This window comes from Puntigrus tetrazona, chromosome 6 (assembly GCF_018831695.1).
Source record: "Puntigrus tetrazona isolate hp1 chromosome 6, ASM1883169v1, whole genome shotgun sequence".
Classification (NCBI taxonomy): Eukaryota; Metazoa; Chordata; class Actinopteri; order Cypriniformes; family Cyprinidae; genus Puntigrus; species Puntigrus tetrazona.
In genome coordinates, this window is record NC_056704.1 from 10,837,026 (window position 1) to 10,858,916 (window position 21,891).

The 21,891-nt window shown below is 37.0% G+C and overlaps 1 protein-coding gene across 1 annotated transcript; it reads left to right on the plus strand.

Annotated features, from left to right (window-relative positions):
* Positions 1-1,422: 1,422 nt before the first annotated feature.
* Positions 1,423-20,985, plus strand: LOC122347357 (phosphoinositide 3-kinase regulatory subunit 5-like). Its single transcript, XM_043242551.1, is given in 20 exon segments — positions 1,423-1,561; positions 8,227-8,324; positions 8,326-8,335; positions 9,850-9,950; positions 10,239-10,307; positions 10,911-11,049; positions 11,228-11,297; positions 12,615-12,789; positions 13,223-13,391; positions 14,562-14,630; positions 14,848-15,704; positions 16,892-17,017; positions 17,305-17,350; positions 17,353-17,435; positions 17,714-17,807; positions 17,951-18,027; positions 18,122-18,215; positions 18,496-18,578; positions 19,134-19,249; positions 19,797-20,985. Coding segments are annotated over 19 exon segments (2,613 nt in total). The 5' UTR covers positions 1,423-1,561; positions 8,227-8,237; the 3' UTR covers positions 19,945-20,985.
* The last annotated feature ends 906 nt before the right edge of the window (positions 20,986-21,891 follow it).

Sequence of the window (21,891 nt, forward strand, 5' to 3'; positions counted from 1 at the left end):
TTTAGGCTTATGTTTTAATTTATTTTTTTCCTTTTGATTCGACATATTTCCAAACGTGTTAACCATAGCCTATAATATGATTTTATAGCGTAATCATTAACTGCGCATTAAATCCTGTCTTTTTGCCTAAGTACCGAATATGGGTGTCATGCCATAAAATATTTTAATTCGACTGACTTTGTCAGGCTTGTTGACAGGGTTTATTTGATGTTTGTGTTTTGTATAACTCATCGGCAAAATTAAATGTTTTATCCATTCATTCATTAATCTAACAGCGGACTAATGTATGTATATTAATGTATGTACATTATTACAAACAGGCCCTAAGTGATTTTATTTAGGAATTTTCCAAACAAATTTTGTGTAGGCTAGGCCTGTTAAGATGTCTATGGCTTCCATTTGAGGAAGTTCGAGCTCAAAAAGCAAAGGCAATACGTGTTGTTTTGATAGTTTACCGGCGATTTTTACCGTCGCCCTCCTTCCCTCATTGTTTACCGCCTTTTTACTTGACGGTTTGTTTTTCTGCCACGCGGTTGAACCACTAGATGGCAGTATTTCGTTTCCACCTAGCCAAGCTCACCCAAAGCATGTCGTTGTTATATGTCTACCTGTTATATATATATATATATATATATATATATATATATATATATATATATATATATATATATATATATATATATATATATATATATATATATATATATATTACTTGGATTTACCATTACATATTGGTTCCTGTCCAGCGCTGTGCTGATTCCTCTGACTGGAAGCTTTAGCAGATAAGTTCCTTCTTTACAGCAGTCACAAACCACTGAGTGGAAGGCTATTTTTCAATTAAGCTTACTAATATGTGTGAGTTTTGAGAAAGGAAGAGACAGAGAGTGACACAGAAAGAGAGGAACTCTTATGTTACAAAAAAAATGAATTTTATAACCTCTTGGGAAGTGAAGAGTTAATCTTATGCCGACTGTAGAGGCTGAGTCTGCACAGCATGCCATTAAATTAAGCTACTTGAATATCTTCAAAACAAAATCAAACATCATAGTAAATGGTGTGTACCTAACAAGGACCACAGTCAACTTTTTACAAAAGTAAAAAATATATATATGTTGATTTTGATAATGGAATGTTGGTACATTATTATTCAGTAAATGTCAAAAAGCTGTTTCTTCTAAAACAGACTGTCATTCATGGCGGTTTGCCATCCATAGCATTAATAAAAATAAGACGTCAGTCAAAGAACAAAGCATGCGTGTGTAAGTCGAACCTCCTCCCCCTCATGAACACATGTAGCCCATGTCTTCCTCTTTGAGTTCTTCTGCACCTTCTCTCTCTGAGTTCCTGTTTAGTTGCACTAAAGCGTGGCAGGCGTACTGATATAACTGCTCCTGCTGTTGCTGTCTATGTAGGCTGATATAACCTGATGCTGAAGGATGTGGTTACATTTCCACCTCTTTTCATCTTAAGCGCTGGATTACGCTGCAAGGACATTGCTTCCACCTCAGCCCGCACATTGATAAAAGACAAAGAAACCATGGGAAGAGGATAAGAACTCCAGGTAAGCGTTGCCTGTGGTGCATTCCTACAGCAAGGTCATTTTGATTTAAGATAGCCTAGGAAGGGAATAAAAGGTCAAGTCAGTGGGCATGATGTGCAGGTGAATGTAATCAAGCCCATGATTTGAGTTAACCAGAATCAGCAAGGTTTCTCTTCCTCCACGTCAAACATTTACACGTGAAGACTCCCAGCGCTTCACCACCTTTTAAAAGGAGTTTTACGGTGGATTATGTTCACAGCTGAGGACGTCAGGTGGAAACTTTACTATTCGCTGGTTTTGTGCAGTGAGGCGTGCGGGACAGCTGTTCTGAATCAGTAATCTGTTAAAGGATTTATTTATCCACCAGTATGCAATACAATAATGCAGTCGTGCTCAGTTATGTGACAGCATCGGTGTTCTGTTCTGTTATTATACACGGTTTTAGTACTTAAGCGATTTAGAATTTTTTACAGTAAGCTGTAATGAAACTTTTAAAGTGACAGCAAGACGTTCACGTAGGCTTCCTCTGTGGCGAACAGGTCAGATGTAAAAACAGTGGCTAAGTCAGAGATCTTATCGTATTCGAGCAGTAGACTTACAGCAAGCAGTCTAGTTCTCGCAAAAGATCAGTTAAGATAACATATGGATGCTAATAAGGCATGAAACATACGTATATATATATATATATATATATATATATATATATATATATATATATATATATATATATATATATATATATATATATGAATAGATATTCAAGTCTGCAGATACTAAGTCCTTGGTTGCAAAATACAGCTGATGCTGACTCTATGCAAAGTCATACGCTTTGGATCCAGTTAGAAGCCAATGCATTCATAACATTTGATTCAGTGGATATGTAAGAAGAATGGAGTATAAGCCTCTAAGTGCAAATATATGCAGATGGATTTTACATTTTACTTGCAAATTAGTTTTCTCTTTAATACTGTCTATAATATTCAAATAATATATTTGTTTTCATTTCCACCATAGCATACGATAGTCCATAGTTCAAGTAACTCTGCAAGAACTGGCCTTCAGTGTATAGCTGACAGGAGCAAGTGTGAGCTTTAAAGTACTGAGATACTTCCCTTTTCATGCGCAAACAGCATCTGACAGAAACTCTAATAATACATACATAAGGAAGTTTTTTTGGCATTCATGTGCTTGTCTCTATGCAACTTAAGAGAGAGAGAGAGATAAAAATGATGTTACTGTTCAGTTAAATTAGATTTTTCCTATCTTTAAATATGTTATACCATGCAGCACACTGCAGTACAAAGTCAATAAGCAAGCAAGCAAGCAACAACACGCTTTTGATGCAGCTTTAAGTTCTAAGTGCTTGTTCCTCACTTAATAACAGATCATTGGCTGAGTTTGGATTGTAGTTGAATTTGCTGGATTACGCAACTAGAAGCTGGAAATGAAACTGGTTTCAGTAGTGATGGTCATCACTGTGTGTATCATTGCTTTAAAACACTGGGATCGGCCCAAAAAATGTCACTGGACAAAACCTATTTGTTGCTTAGACCATAGGAAAGTTATAATAATGCATTTCAATGTATTAGATACCCGAAAGACATAATGAGGCGCAGCAATTAAAAACAGTGTTAGTTTAAATCATAATATGTTTTTGTCAGCCAGTTCAGAATACATTAAGTTTGAGTCATAATTTGAAGTGAAAGTAGCTTCTTTGTAATCAGATGTAAGCGTTGCATGGGTCTGAAATTGGAAGACATACTAAAGTTGTTTTGTGTTAAACCTCTTCCTGTTTGTATGACAGCAGGGTTTATATCTTTTCTATCAAATGAGCTCATTGCACCTGGTATGCTCAAAATGTGTTCCTTTACAAAAATAGAACGTGGTTTATTTATTGAACATATTTAGATTCCAATGACACAATTATTTGAATGCCAAAACTGTCGCTTGACATGCTTTTGGCACATGCAGTTATTCATGATAATATGAACAGCAATAGCCTCTAAGATCAGTTATTCAAGATAATATGAACTTCAGAACATACCAGTTCTGTTAAAACAGACTGAGTGTGTGTGTGTGTGTGTAAAATGGTCATAAATTGTTTTTCTCATTATATACAATGTATCTATGAACTAATTCTAATTTGCTTATTAATGTGTTTTTGGGGCAACATATTAAAAAGACGTGTAATAATGTGAGTAATAACTGACAGGATTTTAAAACGATATATAATATTTCATAGAAGACTGAAATATAATTTCTTTCGCTATTCATTTGTTATGTCTCCCAAAATGAATAATAAACATGCTTTTAGTCCCAGTGTCTTCATATGATGACGTGTATGAAATCAATGTCCTGAGACATGTTTTGATTTGAAACCCAATAAGATGTTCTAAGACGTTGATTTGTGACACACAATTTAAAAATTTGATTTAAAGGATAATTACAAAACATGAATATATTTTCATAAGAGTGCCACTAAATCAATTGCGGACATTTTTGAAGACCAGAGAGAGGGAGTGTTTATGGTCATTTGGTATCTCTGAAGAGCCTTGAATGTGACATTGTATAGTCTCCGAAAAATTCACTAAAATATAATGTCATCATATGAGGATATTGCAGAAATTCTAAATATATACAGCATTACATCTTTACATGGACACTTGTAAATGACACAATATGGGGATGTCAGTACTTTCACTTAAGAAACAGGATAGCCACTGGAACAAGTGAGTACAATTTGAAATTTTCTGTCTTCTTGTAAATTTGTTTTTCTTACATCTCTATGTAAGAAAAAATAATTAAAAAAAAATAATAATAATTATATATATATATATATATATATATATATATATATATATATATATATATATATATATATATATATATATATATGTAAAAATGATTGTATGTAAAACAAATACAAAACATGTAGCTGTGCAGGCAGCAAAAACAATGTACTGTATTCTAAATATAGAATATAGTTTTTATTCTTGAATAGTTCCACTCGTTATCAAGCCGTTTAAAGTTCTGAAAGATTTTCTATGCACGCGTGCTTCACAGATAAGCTTGTTTCCGTGTTTTATATATTTCACTACACGTTAGTTGTACACAGAGGTTTTTTGCAGAGCATGAGCTGAAACAGAGGTGAGTGTGAAGTTCCCACAGGTACCAATAGTGGCTAGAAGGAAAGAATAGAGTTCCTCATTTCCGCCTAGACGGGAGAAATCAGCATCCTGGTTCTGGTAAATATTGCTCTGTGATAGATCCCCTGCATCCTACTGTATCTGCTTAACTGGGCCACTGTGTCGGCGGCAGCGTATAAAAAGGAAGCACTTACCGTTGAATATTGTCACCATTGTTCGACTGCTGTTATTTCCTAAAACGATCACGGCAGGGGGAGTTCGGCCTTATTGTTATGAGAGGGAGGGATGTGGATGAGAAGACTCAGGGCTCACAGGAGAAGGCGCATGGGGGATATTGGTCCCCATCAATCAGAGACTCCACACAATGAGCGCCGACCCCCTCGCGGTGTGGGAGTCTATCATAGCGGCCGATCGCACCACAACAATGGAGCAGCACCTGTTTCCTCGGCAAAGCTCGGGAGCAATCTTCCTGTACAGGGCTTTTGGAAATATGATCAGGAGAAGGAGCTGAGATTAACCTTCACGCTGGGTCACGGTGGGAACGTGAATCAGCTGAGATGAAGGGAGCATCTCATATAGCTAAGGTCTGAGTCCAGTGTTTGAACAGTCCCCTTGCGAACTGAAGCTGCGTGAGGAATTGCTTCGTTCACCAGAGTAACACTTTGATTTATTTAAGAGTGCTCCAGATTTCTAATGCAGCACTGCTGAAGGGCCCTGGTTGCGTTTCACTGATTCTGTTCACATTCTCAAATCTCAAATGCATCTTTGCTTCACATAGGAAGTTTGCTGGGATTGTGTTTGTGTTGCCCGGATGAAATCATCCTCTCGCATAAGAGGATGTGAACACATCCTTTTACGTGTCAACAAGGTCACTTCCACATTTTCAGAGGTTGCAAAATGAACAAAAGGCAACAGGCATCTGACTGACTGACTGACGGCTGCTGGTCAGTTTGTTTGCACCAGTTTGATCCGATATTATGCCACCAGCTGATGTAGAAGAGTGATTTTTTAACTAGCCGGCCTGAGCGAATCTTCCCAGAATTACTAAAATATTTAAATAATGACGTATTGATATAGTAAAATAATATCAATTATTGACTAAAATGCTTAAAACAGACGTAAGATGTAAATGTATATCATATTTATTCATATTTACGAGTCGACTTTGAGTTCTTTGAGTTAAAAATGCAACATTCTCAAACCATAAACAGAAAGAGTACATTTTAGTGGCATTTAAGTGGTAAAGCGAGTAAAAATTCATTCATGAAAATGAGTGATTTGGTTGAACATCATTGTGGGCCAATGTTGTAAAAGATGCACAACAATCTGAGAAAAACTTTCTTTTCTTTCACTTCTGGGTTGTAATTTACTTTGCACTTGCCACCTGTTGCCGCCAGATACTACTTTCTATGAAATTAGCGTCGTCATTGAAATAGCAGTCAAACAGAAACAATGTTGTGACAATTTGGCGACATAAACCAGCTATTTGTTTTGCCTTTATAATGGAAACAGCAATCATAAGTTCAGTGATGAATTAGTTCCTTCCAGTCAACCTGGCAAGGCTACAATAGAGGTCATTAAAGCTAATACCAGGCTGTTCCCACTACCTATTGTTGTGCTTGGAAAAAAATACTGACCAGCATTAACAGCATTACCGTGAGGCCATTATTAACTACGCGCAGGTTGCATTTTATCGTCCTGGTAACCTGCTGTACCCAGCAGCTAGAATTTTCTCAAGTTTAACTTGTTTAATGACTGACAGGCCAGTGTGTGGGTTTTAGATAGTTATTCTTGAATCAGCAAATTCCCTTTGTGACCGCAATGAAATATTAATATATCAAAAATAATATTTGGACTGGTGCTGCATATACATTTAGGAGCTACGTGGACAACAGAAACTTGAACATCCTGTCCGCTTTAATAGATCAGAAAAAGCCCTGACATCAGATCAGGAAGTCAGCTTAATCTATTTTTAACACTGTTCTGCTTTTTTTTTTAAATTGAAGAAATGTAAGATATTGTGTGATTATCTTACCATATCTGGTTATCAGAAGTTGTTTCACAAGGTGAATTAAACCTTTATTTAAACCTTACATTTCAATTATTATTTAGAAATATTATATTATTATCATAGTGTCATTTATATAAAAGCTCCAACCGCAGTTTTTTAATCGCCAACAAAACGAACACGACGATTTATCAGAAATAGTGTCGTTTTCGATATTTGATTAATACTGAGATGTATTCGGACCTATAAAAGCAGATCGTTTGTTTCTCTAGAAAGCTAACTATGCAGCGCACTTCCCTGTTTATGCAAATCCGCTTTATGACGCGTGACGCAGGAAGGGACGTGATGTTTGGTGAGTGATGGGTTTTGAGTACGACTTGACAAGTGTTTACAAGAAGCTAAGCGAAGCAAAGAAACTTTGCTTTAGCGTATCGTCTGTAATATTGGAGATGCGAGTTTTGGATTTAATGACTCAGAGTTAATAACCGAATGTTTGCTTCACGGTTTGGGGGATTTTTGTTTTGACATTGGGGAAAGTTTTGAGAATGACAGCAAAGCACAATCTAATACGAGCCACACATTAAATACCTTAATTAAAAAAAATAAAAGCATGGCGTTGGAATGCAAACGTGTTTTGCGTGAAGGGCTTCGTAGATCGACTCTATCTGTGTGTCTTTCACAGCTGCGCTTTAAAAACTGCTCACGTCAGCCAAACTTGAGACATTTAGCTGAACTAGTCAAGATATTTTTAACCTTTCATTTCAATCTTACTTGGTCAGTGACTCACTGAGAGAAAAATCCCACCAAATGCAATTTAATTTTACATTTAGTGTAATTAGTCTGTTAAAAGAGGAATTCTTTTTCCTTTTAATGTAATGACACTCTTCTTATTACTCATGAAGGTGCTATAATAGATCCTGTAGCTACGCGCATCTACGCAGTATTTCTGTGAGGTCTGTTTCTTGATGATTGAGTTTTGCCTCGCTTATCATTCCTGGTTTTCTTTGCATGCTATGTGGTGTTTATTGCTGGATGGCAGGTGCCGTACTTGTAACAGTATGCGCAAATAAACTTTAAATGTCATCAGGAAGAAAAACAAACAGTTGGCAACTGTGGCATCCCCTTAATAATCCCTAAACCACATATTTCTCTTGAATTCTCCCACACCGCGTAGAACATTTTCCTAAACTTCATTTACATCATTAAACATCATTTACAGACATGCAAAGGATGCTGTATGTTTACTTCCCTGAAGGGAGACTAGCGTGTGTTCGTCTGCGTAGATAGCGTTATCTGGAATTTTGTTGACACATGTTGAATTCGTTCAGGTTACACCGTGTTAGTGCATAGAAGCGATAGCCCTGCATAATAGTGTAGGACTTCTTTCTTGACTAATATAACCATGCAGTTCTATGTGATCATCATATTTACGTAACAGATGAAGGAGGTGCTGTATACTGCAACCTTTTTTCACAATTCCAAAAACAAGGAAAGCTTTACAGCTTTCTTTATGTTTATATGTTGTTTGACAGTTACAGTGAAGATGCAGCACACCTCATGCACGGAGGACCGGATCCAGCACGCTCTGGAGAGATGCCTGGACGGACTCGCCATCAGAATACCTCACACAATCCTGGAGTGGTAAGACCACCCCATTGACCCTCTGTTGCCGATAGGTCTACTTTAGATCTATTTTGCCCAGTTTGTTTGTGTTTTTCCCTTTTTCCCTTTGTGGTTTTCAAATAACCTTGTGCTGCAGACAGGGAAATTGAAGGTATTTACCACAAAAATTTGCTTAATTCTTGCAAATAGTTGTCTATACATAATACCCTTGGATCAGTGAAAAGAGATGCAAAACACACGACACACTCTTTTTTGTGTGGCTATTAATCTATTCCAAAAAAAGCAATTCATGCATGCATTGCCTTAAATGCACCTCTTCTGGGATGAGTTTGTGTTTGTTATAATTAGAAAGCATTGAAGCATAGATAATTAAAATATTCATATAAACATAAATATTCCTGGTGCAATAACAGAAGATAAAAAAGACATTAGCCTTGAAAATAAAAAAATATATAAAGTAGTTGGACGTATATTTTTGTTAATATTAAATACCTAGAAAGTGCTAAAATAATAATAAGAAAACAACCAACCATGATGCGCAACCAATATGCATAAATAACAGAACGGGAAATATTAGCGTAGAGGATCCTTCACAAAGAGTTTTTAGTGCGTATGAAACCAACATGAATACAAACCGCACATAAATTTGGCATGTTTTAATCTAGTGTTTTTCCCCTGTCTTTCTCATGAACGTCATAGCGTATATATTTGTCATGGGCTCACATAGTTCTGTGAATGAGTTGGTGTAAATGCCAACTGATTGAGCGTATGTCTGCATCAACCCACCCACATCTGCATTTTTCAATATAAAAGCCATTTTTCACGTTTCATTTGCTCGAAGACGACGAGATGCTTAGCTTTAAAATACTGTCATACTGATAGAGTTGAATTAGCTCTCATTAAGAATCTCCGTTAGTTGTGTATTTGATTTGGTTGTTTTTCTAAACCATGGGACCGACGCACTCGTGAACACCATGACAAAGTTTGTGTAGAGAGTGTGACACTGTTGATAGGTTCAGAGAAAACATGTTGTTTTCAGAGAGCGTTGTAAAGGAAATGTATTATTCCACACATTTGAGCAGGAAATTAAGATGCCTTTCGAGTAAAGCTGTAAAGCGGTCTTTAATAGGAAAGCTGCAGCTGCCTTAAATATCCAATTCAGCATCATTCTAAATTTGTTTTGAGGTTACACACAGTTCTTTCCCTTAACCAATACGATCTGTTAACACTGCTGCTCTCAAATTGTACACCACAGTATGTTCTTTCTCAGAATTGTAACCAAAACTGCACAGTACAGGTTATACCAGGGATCCCTTTGACATCTACGCAGCAAGGACTCAGACCGTCATGTCATGTAAACAGCCCTGTCTGATTCAGTGATTCGACTTCGTTTGGTTGCGCGGTGGTTTCATGCACACCGCGGCGGACTTGTTTACTAGATATCATGTTCATTTGAGGTATAAAGCATGCACGTTTGTCCCAGTTTCACGATAAGGTTTTTCACGCGTGTGTATTTATGCGTGTTTGCGCAGCTGGCTGGTGTATGAACCGCTGGAGTCTAGAAGAGCTCGTTAAGAGGGACCCAGAAAATTTTCTAATTCTGCTGCAGCAAATTCTCAGAAAAACAAGAGAGGTGAGTGTGCATGTACATGTAGACGCACCCCTAACTAAACAGAATTCTACACCCGCAGAGTAGAAGTGATACTTTAAGTCACGTTTCTGATCAAAATCTTCTGCGTTGAGCTCACTATGCCCCCTTGTGGGCTCTGCAGGCTATGGCAGAGGAGATTGAATCTAATCCATGCTGAGATACTGATGTTGTTCATAATTAAACTGATTTCAGCAAAAACTTTTTTAATGTGATCAAGAACACGGTAAATCTGTCTGTGATACATGCCGTATGTCTTCTCTGCTCTTTTAGGTTCAGCAGCAGTGTCATTATGAGCTTGTGGCCCCCTTGGCTCTCATGTTTGAGTCCACACTCCTGCAGGTAAAGTAAATACAGTGTTATTTAAGAACTAATCTGCCAAAGCCTTGATGATAAAAACTGATTAAATACACCATGATTAATAAATGCCTTTATTTTTGTTTTGTTAGTTTTTTTCTGGCAAAAAAATATAAGGGTGGTACAACCATCCTAATGCTATAATGAAAGAAAACAGTCCTAGTTCCTAAGCCTTATTACCTTATTAAAACATTATTTAGTAATTACTAAACTTACTCGTACTATACTACAATATACCAGTATAATATCTGAGTTATCTGTTATCTGTGATATTTAAATGTGTGAAGTGTTCCTCTTAATTTTTGGAAATGAACAATGCTTTAGGGTTTTGAAAAATGTAAAAAAAAAAACAAAAAACTAAAAAAAAAAAAAAAATAATATATATATATATATATATATATATATATATATATATATATATATATATATATATATATATATATATATATATATATATATACGCTTAAGTTTGGTACATTTTCAGATATTCATTTCACTTGTAAAGCATGATTTAATACTAAGTTAGAAAAATGAAAAGCATTACTAGTAGACCACCTTCTGACCTCACGTGTCTGTTTTTTCTTGTAGATGCCTCTTTGCCCGTCTGATGGAGAGATTCTGACAGAGGCTTGTGAGGTGTTCCATGACTTCCTAGCATGGCCTGAACCTTACTATAGTGTGTGTCGTAACCTGCTCTCCACCTTACATCAAGAGCTTAGAGCTCCAGGTATACTGTTAAAAAGAAAAGTGCAGTGACGTAGTATTTTTCAGAATAGCTGAGTTGTTTATCAGCTTTAACTTGGAGTACTAGGAGTACCTTAAAGATGCTCTAACGTCAAGTTTAGTTACATAATGTTGAAATCTGATAAAAATCTGATGTTCTTGTGTGCATGTGCTTGTAACAGGGATTTCATACCACAGGCTGGTAAGAGAGGAACAAGGCCTTGCCACCTCCAGTCAGCGTTCTAAGATCATGTGAGTGTGTTTCCACAGAAGCAGGAGGAAATCCTGTTGTGTCAGTTATTGCTCAGCCCATTGTGGTTGCAGTCTTCACCTCTCGCTTCCTGTGTCAGTTCTTGGATATTCAGAATTTGTCTTATTATAAGATCACTTATCTGTGTCAAACACTTCATGACAAATAATGATGACATTTTTATCCTAGTGTTTAATTAACAGATTTGAATGTTTTTATTATAAGTTGGTTTTTTTGTCAATTTTATCCAATAGGTCAAGATTGATTAATATGAAAATGAATAAGAACCGACAATAGAATGATCTCTTAAGAACCGCGTGGTTCTGAAATCTCGAAGTAATTCAAAATCCGGCTTGCCGTCACAGGAAGAAACTTTTAATAATATAAGAATAAATTCTTGAAAATTATGAACTTTCAAATATGTGACCCTTGTTTTTTTATTGATAATTATACATAATCTAAAAGCTGAATAAAAAGCTTTTCATTGATATATGATTTTGTATGACATTAGGAGATAATTTGGTTGAAAATCTGGAATCTAAGCGAGTAAAAAATCACCTATAAAGTTGTCCAAATGAAGTTCTTAACAATAACCCCTTATCATTTGGCGGTTCAAATACTGTACGTTAAAGTAACTTGACATTTGCATTGAAGACCAGCAATAATAATTTTCATTTTGATGACATAATAATGGCAATATTTACATGTCAGAGTTGAGCTACTCTGGGAGCAAATGGACCGTGATGAGCGTAAGAATGGTCCAACTAGTGTGAATGGTCTTTGGGAAATCCTTCAGGTGGCTCTGAGTAATATATCAAGTCCATGTTTGAATAAACTGACAGCTCTTTGCCTAGATTATGTAGATCTGTAATAGCTGCGAATGACGGATATTTTAATGAATCTAAATGTTTAATATTTTCTATGTATAAACTGTTTAAGTAATAAAATATGTTTTCATAGTTTGTGTTGTCCCTTATCAGGCAAAATGATCACAAATAAGAAGGATTCATGCCAATACTGTCCAAAACCCCAGTTTTCCAGGGCATTTCCAAACTTCTGGAGGGCAGTTAAATGGTACCACAGTGCAATTTTTTTTTATCATGGCCACTTTAGTTTAGCACAGACCTACCTATAGTCTGTCCTGGACAAACATCTCCCCCTGTGATATCAAATATGTCGAAAAATGGATTAAATCGAAAGAATTAAATCAAATATACTAGAAAAAAACAAATGCAAACTTCTCCCGTGGACAAAATAGATGTGTTTTATTTGTTTCTTCTACACTGCAGTGACATTTTCTGATGTTTTCTCTGTTGCAGTACGGTGTTGTTGATGAACCCGGCTGAGGTGCCTGCTGAGTTCCTGTCTGTGGCGGAGCAGCTCAGTGGAGCAGAGGTCTCGCAGAGAGAGAGCAGCATTACACTCATTAAACACAGCTACCAGGCAGTGCTCGGAACTAAATACCCACTACAGACCATCAGCGGTGCTCTACAGGTAAGCCACACTGTTCCATGACCCACAAAATAATGTTTCCTGTTTTAATGCGCTCCAACTTAAGTTGATGCAGAGTGTACGTGCGTCAGATTGTGATTGAGGATGAGTGAATGTGTGGGGGTTTCACTTTGTGGGTGTCAGGAAGTGAATGATCTTATTGGGGGGAGGGCGTGATAATTAAATGTGTGACCAAAATGACTCATATGTGGGTTGAAAGGTGGCTAATGGGGAAGAAATAGATGGATTGAGAAGGTGTAAAGAAGCGGTAGAGCTTGCAAATGGTAAAATGTATTATTATTTTGTTAGATTACTCAGAAGCTAAAATCAACTTCATTTGAAACACAGCTAAGCATTCATTGAATTCTGACTTGACCTGAGTGACTTGCAGTAACCCAAGAAGTTACAGTACATGACTAAGTTGGTTCCTTTTTAGTGCCTGAGTGATGATGAGTTGGCACAGATCCTGTCCTCAGTGAGTGACCATCTAGAGTCTGCAGCGGCCATGACGGATATAGTTAAAGCTCGAGAACATGTGAGAGGTGGTCTGGAGGCGCTGCGAGAAAAACTTGCCATACCAGTCTCCAGCGGCACGACTTCAGATGGTACGATCCCGCTTTCTGCTTATAGCCCCTTACAAATCTGAGGTAGCTCAGTAATTGTTACCAGACTTGTCTAACCTAATAATAATAATAAAAAAACAAACAATAGTATTATGAAAATGTGTGTGTGTGTATGTGTATTATAATTATTTCTTTTCACGTTCTAAATCAGTGGTTCTCATATAGGATAGGCATTAGCAAACTTCAACATGGCTCCAGTTATCATAATCATAAATTAAAGGCTTAAAAATGGGCTGTACACGATTAAATTTACTTTGTTTTGACTTACTTTTTGTTACAATAGCAGTAACTGAGGTATATATCAGATTAGGCCTTAAAAATGTTGTTCTGGACAAACAGGGCATCTTGGAGATAAAAGGTTGTGAACCACTGTTCTAAACTGCACTATTAAGGTTACTGTCAATCAATGTCATTCTTATAGTAAAAGTAATTACTACTGTTCCATCAATTACTGTTCACAAGCAACAAATAATATGGAAAAATAATAAGTTACTACATAGACACATTGAATGTGCATTATTATAGACTATATGGCTGAAGTATGTGGACAGCTTTTATTTAACGCATGTGGCTAATTCAGCCAAAATTTCCACAAACATTTTAGCAGAATAAGGACTGTTCACAAAGCAAAGTCCATATTGAAATAATTTTCCAAGCCTGATGGGGAAGAATGTGCCTGGCCTGCACAATACCCAAGCCCATTTACCACCTGTGAGATGAATTGAGAGCTCAGGTATAAACCAGGCTCCATCACCCATCAACTGACCTCACTTATATTCTGTTGATTGACTGGTATCAAATCCCCAAGCCACGTTTCCCAGAAGAACGAAAAGCTGTTACAGCAGCAAACTCCATATTGAAGCCAGTGACTTTGAAATATTTGGGTGTCCACATACTTTTGGCCATCTAAATTGGTGGTCTACATCCTATAGGGTTTCATGGTTGTTGCTTGGTGACATACTACACTATTTGTCTGGGCAGCAGTAGTACATATTACCTGGCACCAACTCCTAGAAACTTAACCAAGATGGATGGCCAACATGAAGCAATAAAGCTGATGGCATGATTTTTCCGTTTGGGAAACAGTGGTGTGTTGGGTTTGGAGTGGGCTAGTGATTAATGAGAGAAACTTTGTTGTGTTTGTGTCACTAGGGGTTCTACAGACGCTCGGCCTTCCAGCAGCCAAGTGCTACACCTTCCATTGGGACAAGGATAATTTTGGTAGGACACTGAATCCAATCCAGTGCCATTTTTTTTTCTGCCATGAGCTTGTTCAAACATTTGTTTGGCTGTTTTAGAATTATAAACATTCAATGATTGATTTCCAGTCACATTGATTTAGTTTAAAATGTCATTAGGGGGTTTCATGAGTTGAAAGTTAATACCCCAGCTAATAATAACCCTCTGGGTCATGATTTTCCAACTTGTTTTTTGCTAGATGTTCTAAACAACCTTCTAGACATGGAGTCTGAATTGAGCTTATCTCAAACATCTGAGGTCATGGAGGAGGATGATGTTGACAACGTGGATGTGGAAGACGATGAATATGAGGACTTGGAGGAAGGTTTTGTATCAAACGGTTGCACTGACTATAGGGCCTCAACCTTCTCTACCGTTTCTTCCCTTTCCACGGCCTCCAAAGACTCCATGTTCTCCACTCTCTCAGTCGCTTCCTCCGAATGTTCTCCCCTTTCCACACTCTCATCCTCATCTCAAGCTTCAGGCACTGACAGTGACTTCTGTGAGGATGCAGAAGAAGACAGCCTGACAGCATCCGTGCCCAAGTCCAAAACCAGCGCACGACTTTCCAAGCGCCTCTCACGACTATTCAAACCTCGCAGCAACTCTCTGTGTCGAGCTAAAAGCCTGGGCAGCCCTGAGGCCAAAGAATTAGTTATAGCTGTCCGCTCTAAGAGATCCAATTCTCTTCCACAGCAAGTACGTCTGCGGAGCTCTGAGTTAGGGTTCCCAGCTCCCCCTCTCTCACAGCTGCAGTATGTTTGCTATAGAAGGAGACCCATTCTGAGTACCGATGATGTAGAAGGGCCTCCAGGGTCCACAATGCTCAGAGTGGTGGTGTTCGGGGCAGATCATGTGGCAGGGAGACTCGCCCGTGCTTATGGCAGCCTGAGAACAAAAGAAAGAGACTGTCCACACTTGACCAAAGCTTTCAGGATGAAGTTTTTCTTTGTGCCTGTAAGGAGGGATACTAGTCCAGCCAACATCTCCAGGAGGAACTCTGGTTCTTCTCTGCAGCTGTCAGCGAGTCCACTGAAACCAGCCGTCTCTAGCACTGTGAGTGAAATCACATCCCTTGAGTCTAAAGTACAAATACTTTGGTTTTTGAGTGTATGCTAAGGTATGTGTATTGTACATGTAATGTCCATATCATCACCAACATTTTTTTTTTTTTTGCATTGAGTAGTTATCTCACAAGGTAGCAACACCCGAGAAGCAGTCCTTCAACTAGTTTAAAGATTATGCCTTTGGCAGACACAAGCTTGGCTTTCACATTAAAACTGGAGTATACTTTTTGTTAATCATTTATTTTTCAAATCTGAACTTTAGGACTGAATCGCTGTCTACAAAAATCTGATTCATTTGTACAAACAGGCTGCATACATACCACAGCTAAAGCTCCACTTCTCTAAATTCCCATTCTGTACAATTATATTGAAATGACAGCAAATACATAATGGCAACCGAATATAGTTTAGATTTTAGAAGCTTATAACAAACTGGACTGAACAAGGCATGTTCGTCTTCTCCAAGTAGTTCACAGGAAGAGAAGAATGTGTCTTGACTCATTCTTAAAGGGATCATATGACGATGCTAAAAATAACATTATTTTGTTAAATTTGCTACCCATTTTTAATGGGAAAGTGCCCAAGCAATGTTGTTCAAAATTGGGCAAAATTGCTCAAAAAGGTTGCCCAGTTTATCATTAGCATAATGCAACGTGTTTATGCGGTTTAAGGTTTTTCCAAAGATCACAATCTAATATTAAGCCAAAAGTGGCTAACAACAAAATTCTTCAGCTGCCATTCATGTTACTTGCTTGTAGCCACAAACCATTTCTGTAGTTATCACTACGTCAATCATTACAGTTTCACATGTGGTTCCTGTATCCCATACACACTTAGAATCACAATTCACTCCCACATTTAAATGTGGTTATCACTCTTGTAATCTATGTATCCCAGACCAGCTAATCTGGATAGATTAGCATCTTTTGGTGGTTTCAGTGGGGCATTTGTTTCACAGCTAATATCAAATTTTACTAGGCTGGGAAACAGCTAGACCAAAAAGAATTCAGCAGTCACATGGATGTGGAGTTGTACTCCATTTCTGGGCTAACTTTACATCACAAATAAACAAATAATAATAAAGTCTTACATTACTTGAAGTCAAAGCAAGGATTTTGTTAGTCTGTACATCCATACTCGTGTCAGATTTTAACATTGATATTAATTTGTCAACAGGATCTCAGTATGAATGGAACAGAGGACAGCACTAATGATATAGCCAATCTTCTGGGAATGCTGGATCCATGGTATGAGCGTAACACACTGAGTCTGCTGGAGCTTCCCGTTAATGTGGTGTGCCAGGTGATTCTTATGCATCCACACACACTCATTCACATGAACAGAGAGTGCATGCATATCCAAATAATTAGCAAGAACGACAGTAAATCTTTTGTTATATTTCATGCTTTTGATATCACATGCACGCACTCAAAAAACCACATCCCATAAAACCACTCATATGAGGAACTTGAGTGTGTGAAAGTGTGTTTTGAATTGTTTTGGTTATTACCATGGCAAAAAAACAAAACATTTCCTTATCAAATTACCGATGAAAAATATATTAATACCAAATGGTCTGTCCATAACAGCAGACATCCAAGATCGAGTCAGAGATGTCTGAGGGGCCTGGTGAGAGCCTTTACCGATATTTGCTGACCTGGTGCTCTATTATTGCCGTCATGCCGCTCGCCCTGCCCTCATTCAGCTCTATCAAGCAGAGGTGAATAAAAAAAACATGCCATTTTCTCAATCTCTAGCTGTTTCGGTCATAGACTGTAGATGTAAAACTATACCTTAACAGTTACATATACTTTTGGAGTTTTGAATTTGAATTAATTGATTCTTATTAAATTAATGAATTATTAATAGAATAAACTATTATGTAATGCTTGGTGTTAACTAATGAAACTACAGTATTTCATTCATCTTTTGTTTTGTAACTTGTCTTATACTGCCACAGTGTCATCCAGTGGTTTCATAAAAGTTTAAATCTTGTAGTTGACACTAGCTGGAGGCGAGAGACGGACTGAGGTGTTTGTTCACTCTCTGGAGCTCGGACACACAGCTGGTACAAGAGCCATCAAGGCCATGGGTAAGTGTGAACAAGTACCAGTTTCCAACACAAGGGTCAATTTAAAAATGATGTACTTATGTAAATGTTATAAAGTTTAATGTGTGCAAATAATATGAGGTGACTAATTTATTTATTAAAAATTCAACGTTTTTATTTTTCAGGTGCTGCAAGTAAAAGATTTGGCATTGATGGAGATCGAGAGGCTGTTCCTTTATCGCTTGAAGTTACTTATAATCGAGTAAGATGAACTTTCCATCATTTTGAAGAATTTTTCAATGGTGCAAGCATGCGATTCTCATTTTTCCTTTCTCTTTTTTTGTCTTTATATACAGATACATATCAGTGGCAGAAGTCAGAAGACAAGGGCAGAGAAGTCCTGCACCTCTATAAACCTGCAAAAAGCCTGCAGAAATGTTGAGGAACTAGGTAGAAAATAACTGATCTCACTATGGCCAACCAATGTTGATTAGGGCTTTCAGTTGTTTACATTTGAATGTAATAAATTGCATAAAAATAAATAACAAAATGGCATTGACATTATGATGAATTACTGGCTCAAAAATTACTGTTACTGTTAAAAATTACAATTACTGGCTCAACATTACTGGCTCAAAAAAACCAACAACTTCTCAACCCATTCCCCAACCCAGAGCCATTTCACTGTATAGGCTTACAATGATAATTGTAATATTTTCTGTTTCTTTAGATTCTAAAATGGAGTGCCTTCATTTGACAATGACAGAAGTGCTGAAGAGACAAAACTCTAAATCAAAGAAAGGCTACAATCAGGTGAGCAGGAAGGAAGTATGGAGAAAGCTGAGATGTGGTTTAAACAGCCCCGAAACTAACTTAGCGCAAACACCTACAGTTACTCTCATGTGGTTTCTGCAGCAGCGTGTAGCAGTCGACAAACAACAAAACTTTTTTATCAAGAGCAAACATTTTGGTTTTTATTTACCTGTTTCTGTACCAGTTTACATGATACGGCTCGTGTTTTTACACCTTGGTGTTTTTAGCGCCTGTAGCACTTTCATTTTTACAGTGTCAGTGGTTGCTCTTTGGTTCAGTTATACCACACACTGACTGTACTTCATCTTGTTTTGTTGTCGTTATACAGTTGGTTGCAAATTTGTTTAACAAATGTTTACAATAAACAAAAAAATGTATATATCATGCTTGTTTCCTATAGCAGTGTCTGTTTGAAAGACGTTAACAATGTTACTGTAATTTCGTAGATGAAGCTCAAATGTTTATGAATATAAAAAAATTGTTTTGGCGATTCAAGTTGGAGTATCTTTAGTGTTTTATTCAGATTAAACTTATAAAACAACGTTTGTGTTACAGCAACTGACCACCACACAGGTAAAGGTGGATAAGGTTCAGGTTAGTGGAACTTGCAACACCACCTTCGCCGTTTGTCTGGACCAAGACGAGAAGAAGATTTTACAGAGTGTGGCCAGGTAGAGTTTGATTTTGATGGCATTTTTATGCTGATGTTTGGCTAAAAGCATATGCAGTTTACTTCCTGCACAGCGATGGTAGTCAGACGGGTTTTACATTTGTTCTGTGTGAACCATGACTGTGGGCTCAAGCTGTCAAAAATGTAAAAACTTTATTAAATAGTGAACAGTTATATTTAATAATGTTTCACATTGCTGCTGATTTTAAGAATTGCATTTTACATTTTAAACGGGGGCAGACTTTGTGAACATAAGAGTTTTTTATACTCCTTGCATTAAGCCAGCAAAACAAAAAAAAAAGGGGAACAAAAACCATGAAATGTCATTTTCATGTTTTACTGTGAGATGGAAATGAGACTGAAAGTGACCACGGCTGTTTGTTACAAAGAAAAAATGGTTAAATCTGTCATAAGTTGTCATAGAGACCTAAATATTTGTTAGAAATATAGTTCAGTAACCAACGACTGATAAAGACTTTCAGTGCATGAAATGTAACGTGATGTAAGCTGAACATTTATACAGAACTTTTTTTTTCCTCTCTTCGCAGGTGTGAGGTATCAGTTTGTTATAAATCAGATAGTTCAGCTGATTGGACGAAAGGAAGGGTGTGTTCGTCCCAGATGCAGCCTCTGCAGCCAACCTTCTGCTCTCTGCTTTGTCTCCCTGTTGCCACTTTCAGTGGACCTCAGCCTTGAACCCACAGACTAGGCTATGTAGTTTTCCTCTCCTAATTCTGCATATCGACTCTTTTAAAAAAGCTAAGATACAATTTCAGGCAAAAGTGCTCTTTTATTAAGTACAGCGAGTGTTGTTTGCTTGACATTTATGAGATGAGGATAACTTGTTTTTCAGCCTGAGGTACATCCTTCTGAATATAATTCAGTGGACAAGCTGAGACAGAATTTAAGGACTTATGACTAGCATCTGAATTAGGTTATGAAGCAAAACCTGAGTCATCCATAATGAAGGTTTGGTACTTTGAAAGGGATGTATTTACTAGAATGAAACTGGGCCTGTCCTGGTCCTTATAAAACCAGCGTGGATGAACACTCTTGTTAATGCACATATTAACCACCTTTTAAATAAACACTGTGGACACTGTAATAATATGTTTGTATATATGACAAAATTATTTTATGTAGCTATAATCAAAATTCTCAGGAAAAATTTCTATATTCCTTTACAGTCTTTCTTTTTTTTATTTTTATTTAAACTAATATCTGTCTGGACAGAGAACTTGCGACAGCGGTGCCTCAGATTTTAGTCGTTAAAAATCTAATCTATTCTGTGATTATTTCTGTATATGTTTGTATATATTCTCTGCCTGATTATTTTTGCTGTACTGTGTTTTAAAATCCGAAACCTGTCAGTTTTGAATACCTCTCGTTGTAGTTTGCTGTGTTTCCCAGCAGAGGTCCTTGTAAACCATGTGTTGAGTTGATCTTGTGGTCTCTGGAGGCTGTGCAGTGGTGGATAAATACCGGCATCACTGGCAGTAAAAAACCTAAACGGTTCAATCAGTGCACTGTAAACCTGGCACAGTTTGTAAGGGAAACAAACTGAATTCTTTCTTTCTAAATTAAATATGTGTATATTGGTTCTCTAACATGATCAGAATAACTGTCAAAACATTTATTTCGTCTCTGATTCTTTTTGAATCACTTTGTATATGTGTTAGGAGTGGAGTACAGTGTACATATGTATGATTTTAATAAAAAAGAAAAAAATTGAGCAGATTTATGGATTTTTCTGTCCATTTGTTAAATAACGTCCATGTGTTAAACTCTGTAAATACTTTCTATTTGCAATAATACTACATTTTATTTGTTATGACAGTATGTTGGACAGAGTGTTGTGGACTATTGACAGACTATTGACTAGTGCTAGTGATATTTATATTTTTTATATATGTGGATTTATATTGTTGTGTGTGTGTGTGTGTGTGTCATCAGAATTCCTAGTTACCAACATTTTGAACATCTTTTATGGAGGTGATTTTTACCCATACAGCCATTACATATTACATAGACTTTAAATGCTTGTTTTTGGTTTTCCACTACAGTGAAAACTAGTTCTATACAGATCGTAGAGGCATTCTCATGATCAAATGTCAGGTTAATAACTAAACAATGACAACTCTGTCTGCAAAAACAATGTTCCTTTGCTGAGGGTATTTATGAACTGTTAGCCTGTTCAAGATGTTATCAAAGATCGTAAAAAATGTCACAAGATGACTGTGCCTATTAAAAAAAAAACATCCATTGAGGAAAAGTTTAAACGTGTTAGGAGAACCTAAAATCAGATTATGGCAGTTATGATCATGTTCTTCAAGGATAAATAGTCCCATTGTCAATAAAACATGATCATTCTGAAACGATTTGTAATAGAGTTGGATTTGGATGCCTTCATCCTCACTTTAATGTAGGCCATTTGTCAACGTGTCTGTTCCTATTAGTAAAAGTAAATTGTTACTCACAAACCCTGGCAAGAACATCAAGATCAAAAGATTAAAATTATGCTTAAAGAAACAATTTTAGGATGAATTGGATTAAACCCATCGGGCCTCATTCAAGAAACATTCGTAAATATAGGAGTAGGCTAATTTGCTCGTAGAAGGACTTTCCCTCTCCTCTGAATTCACA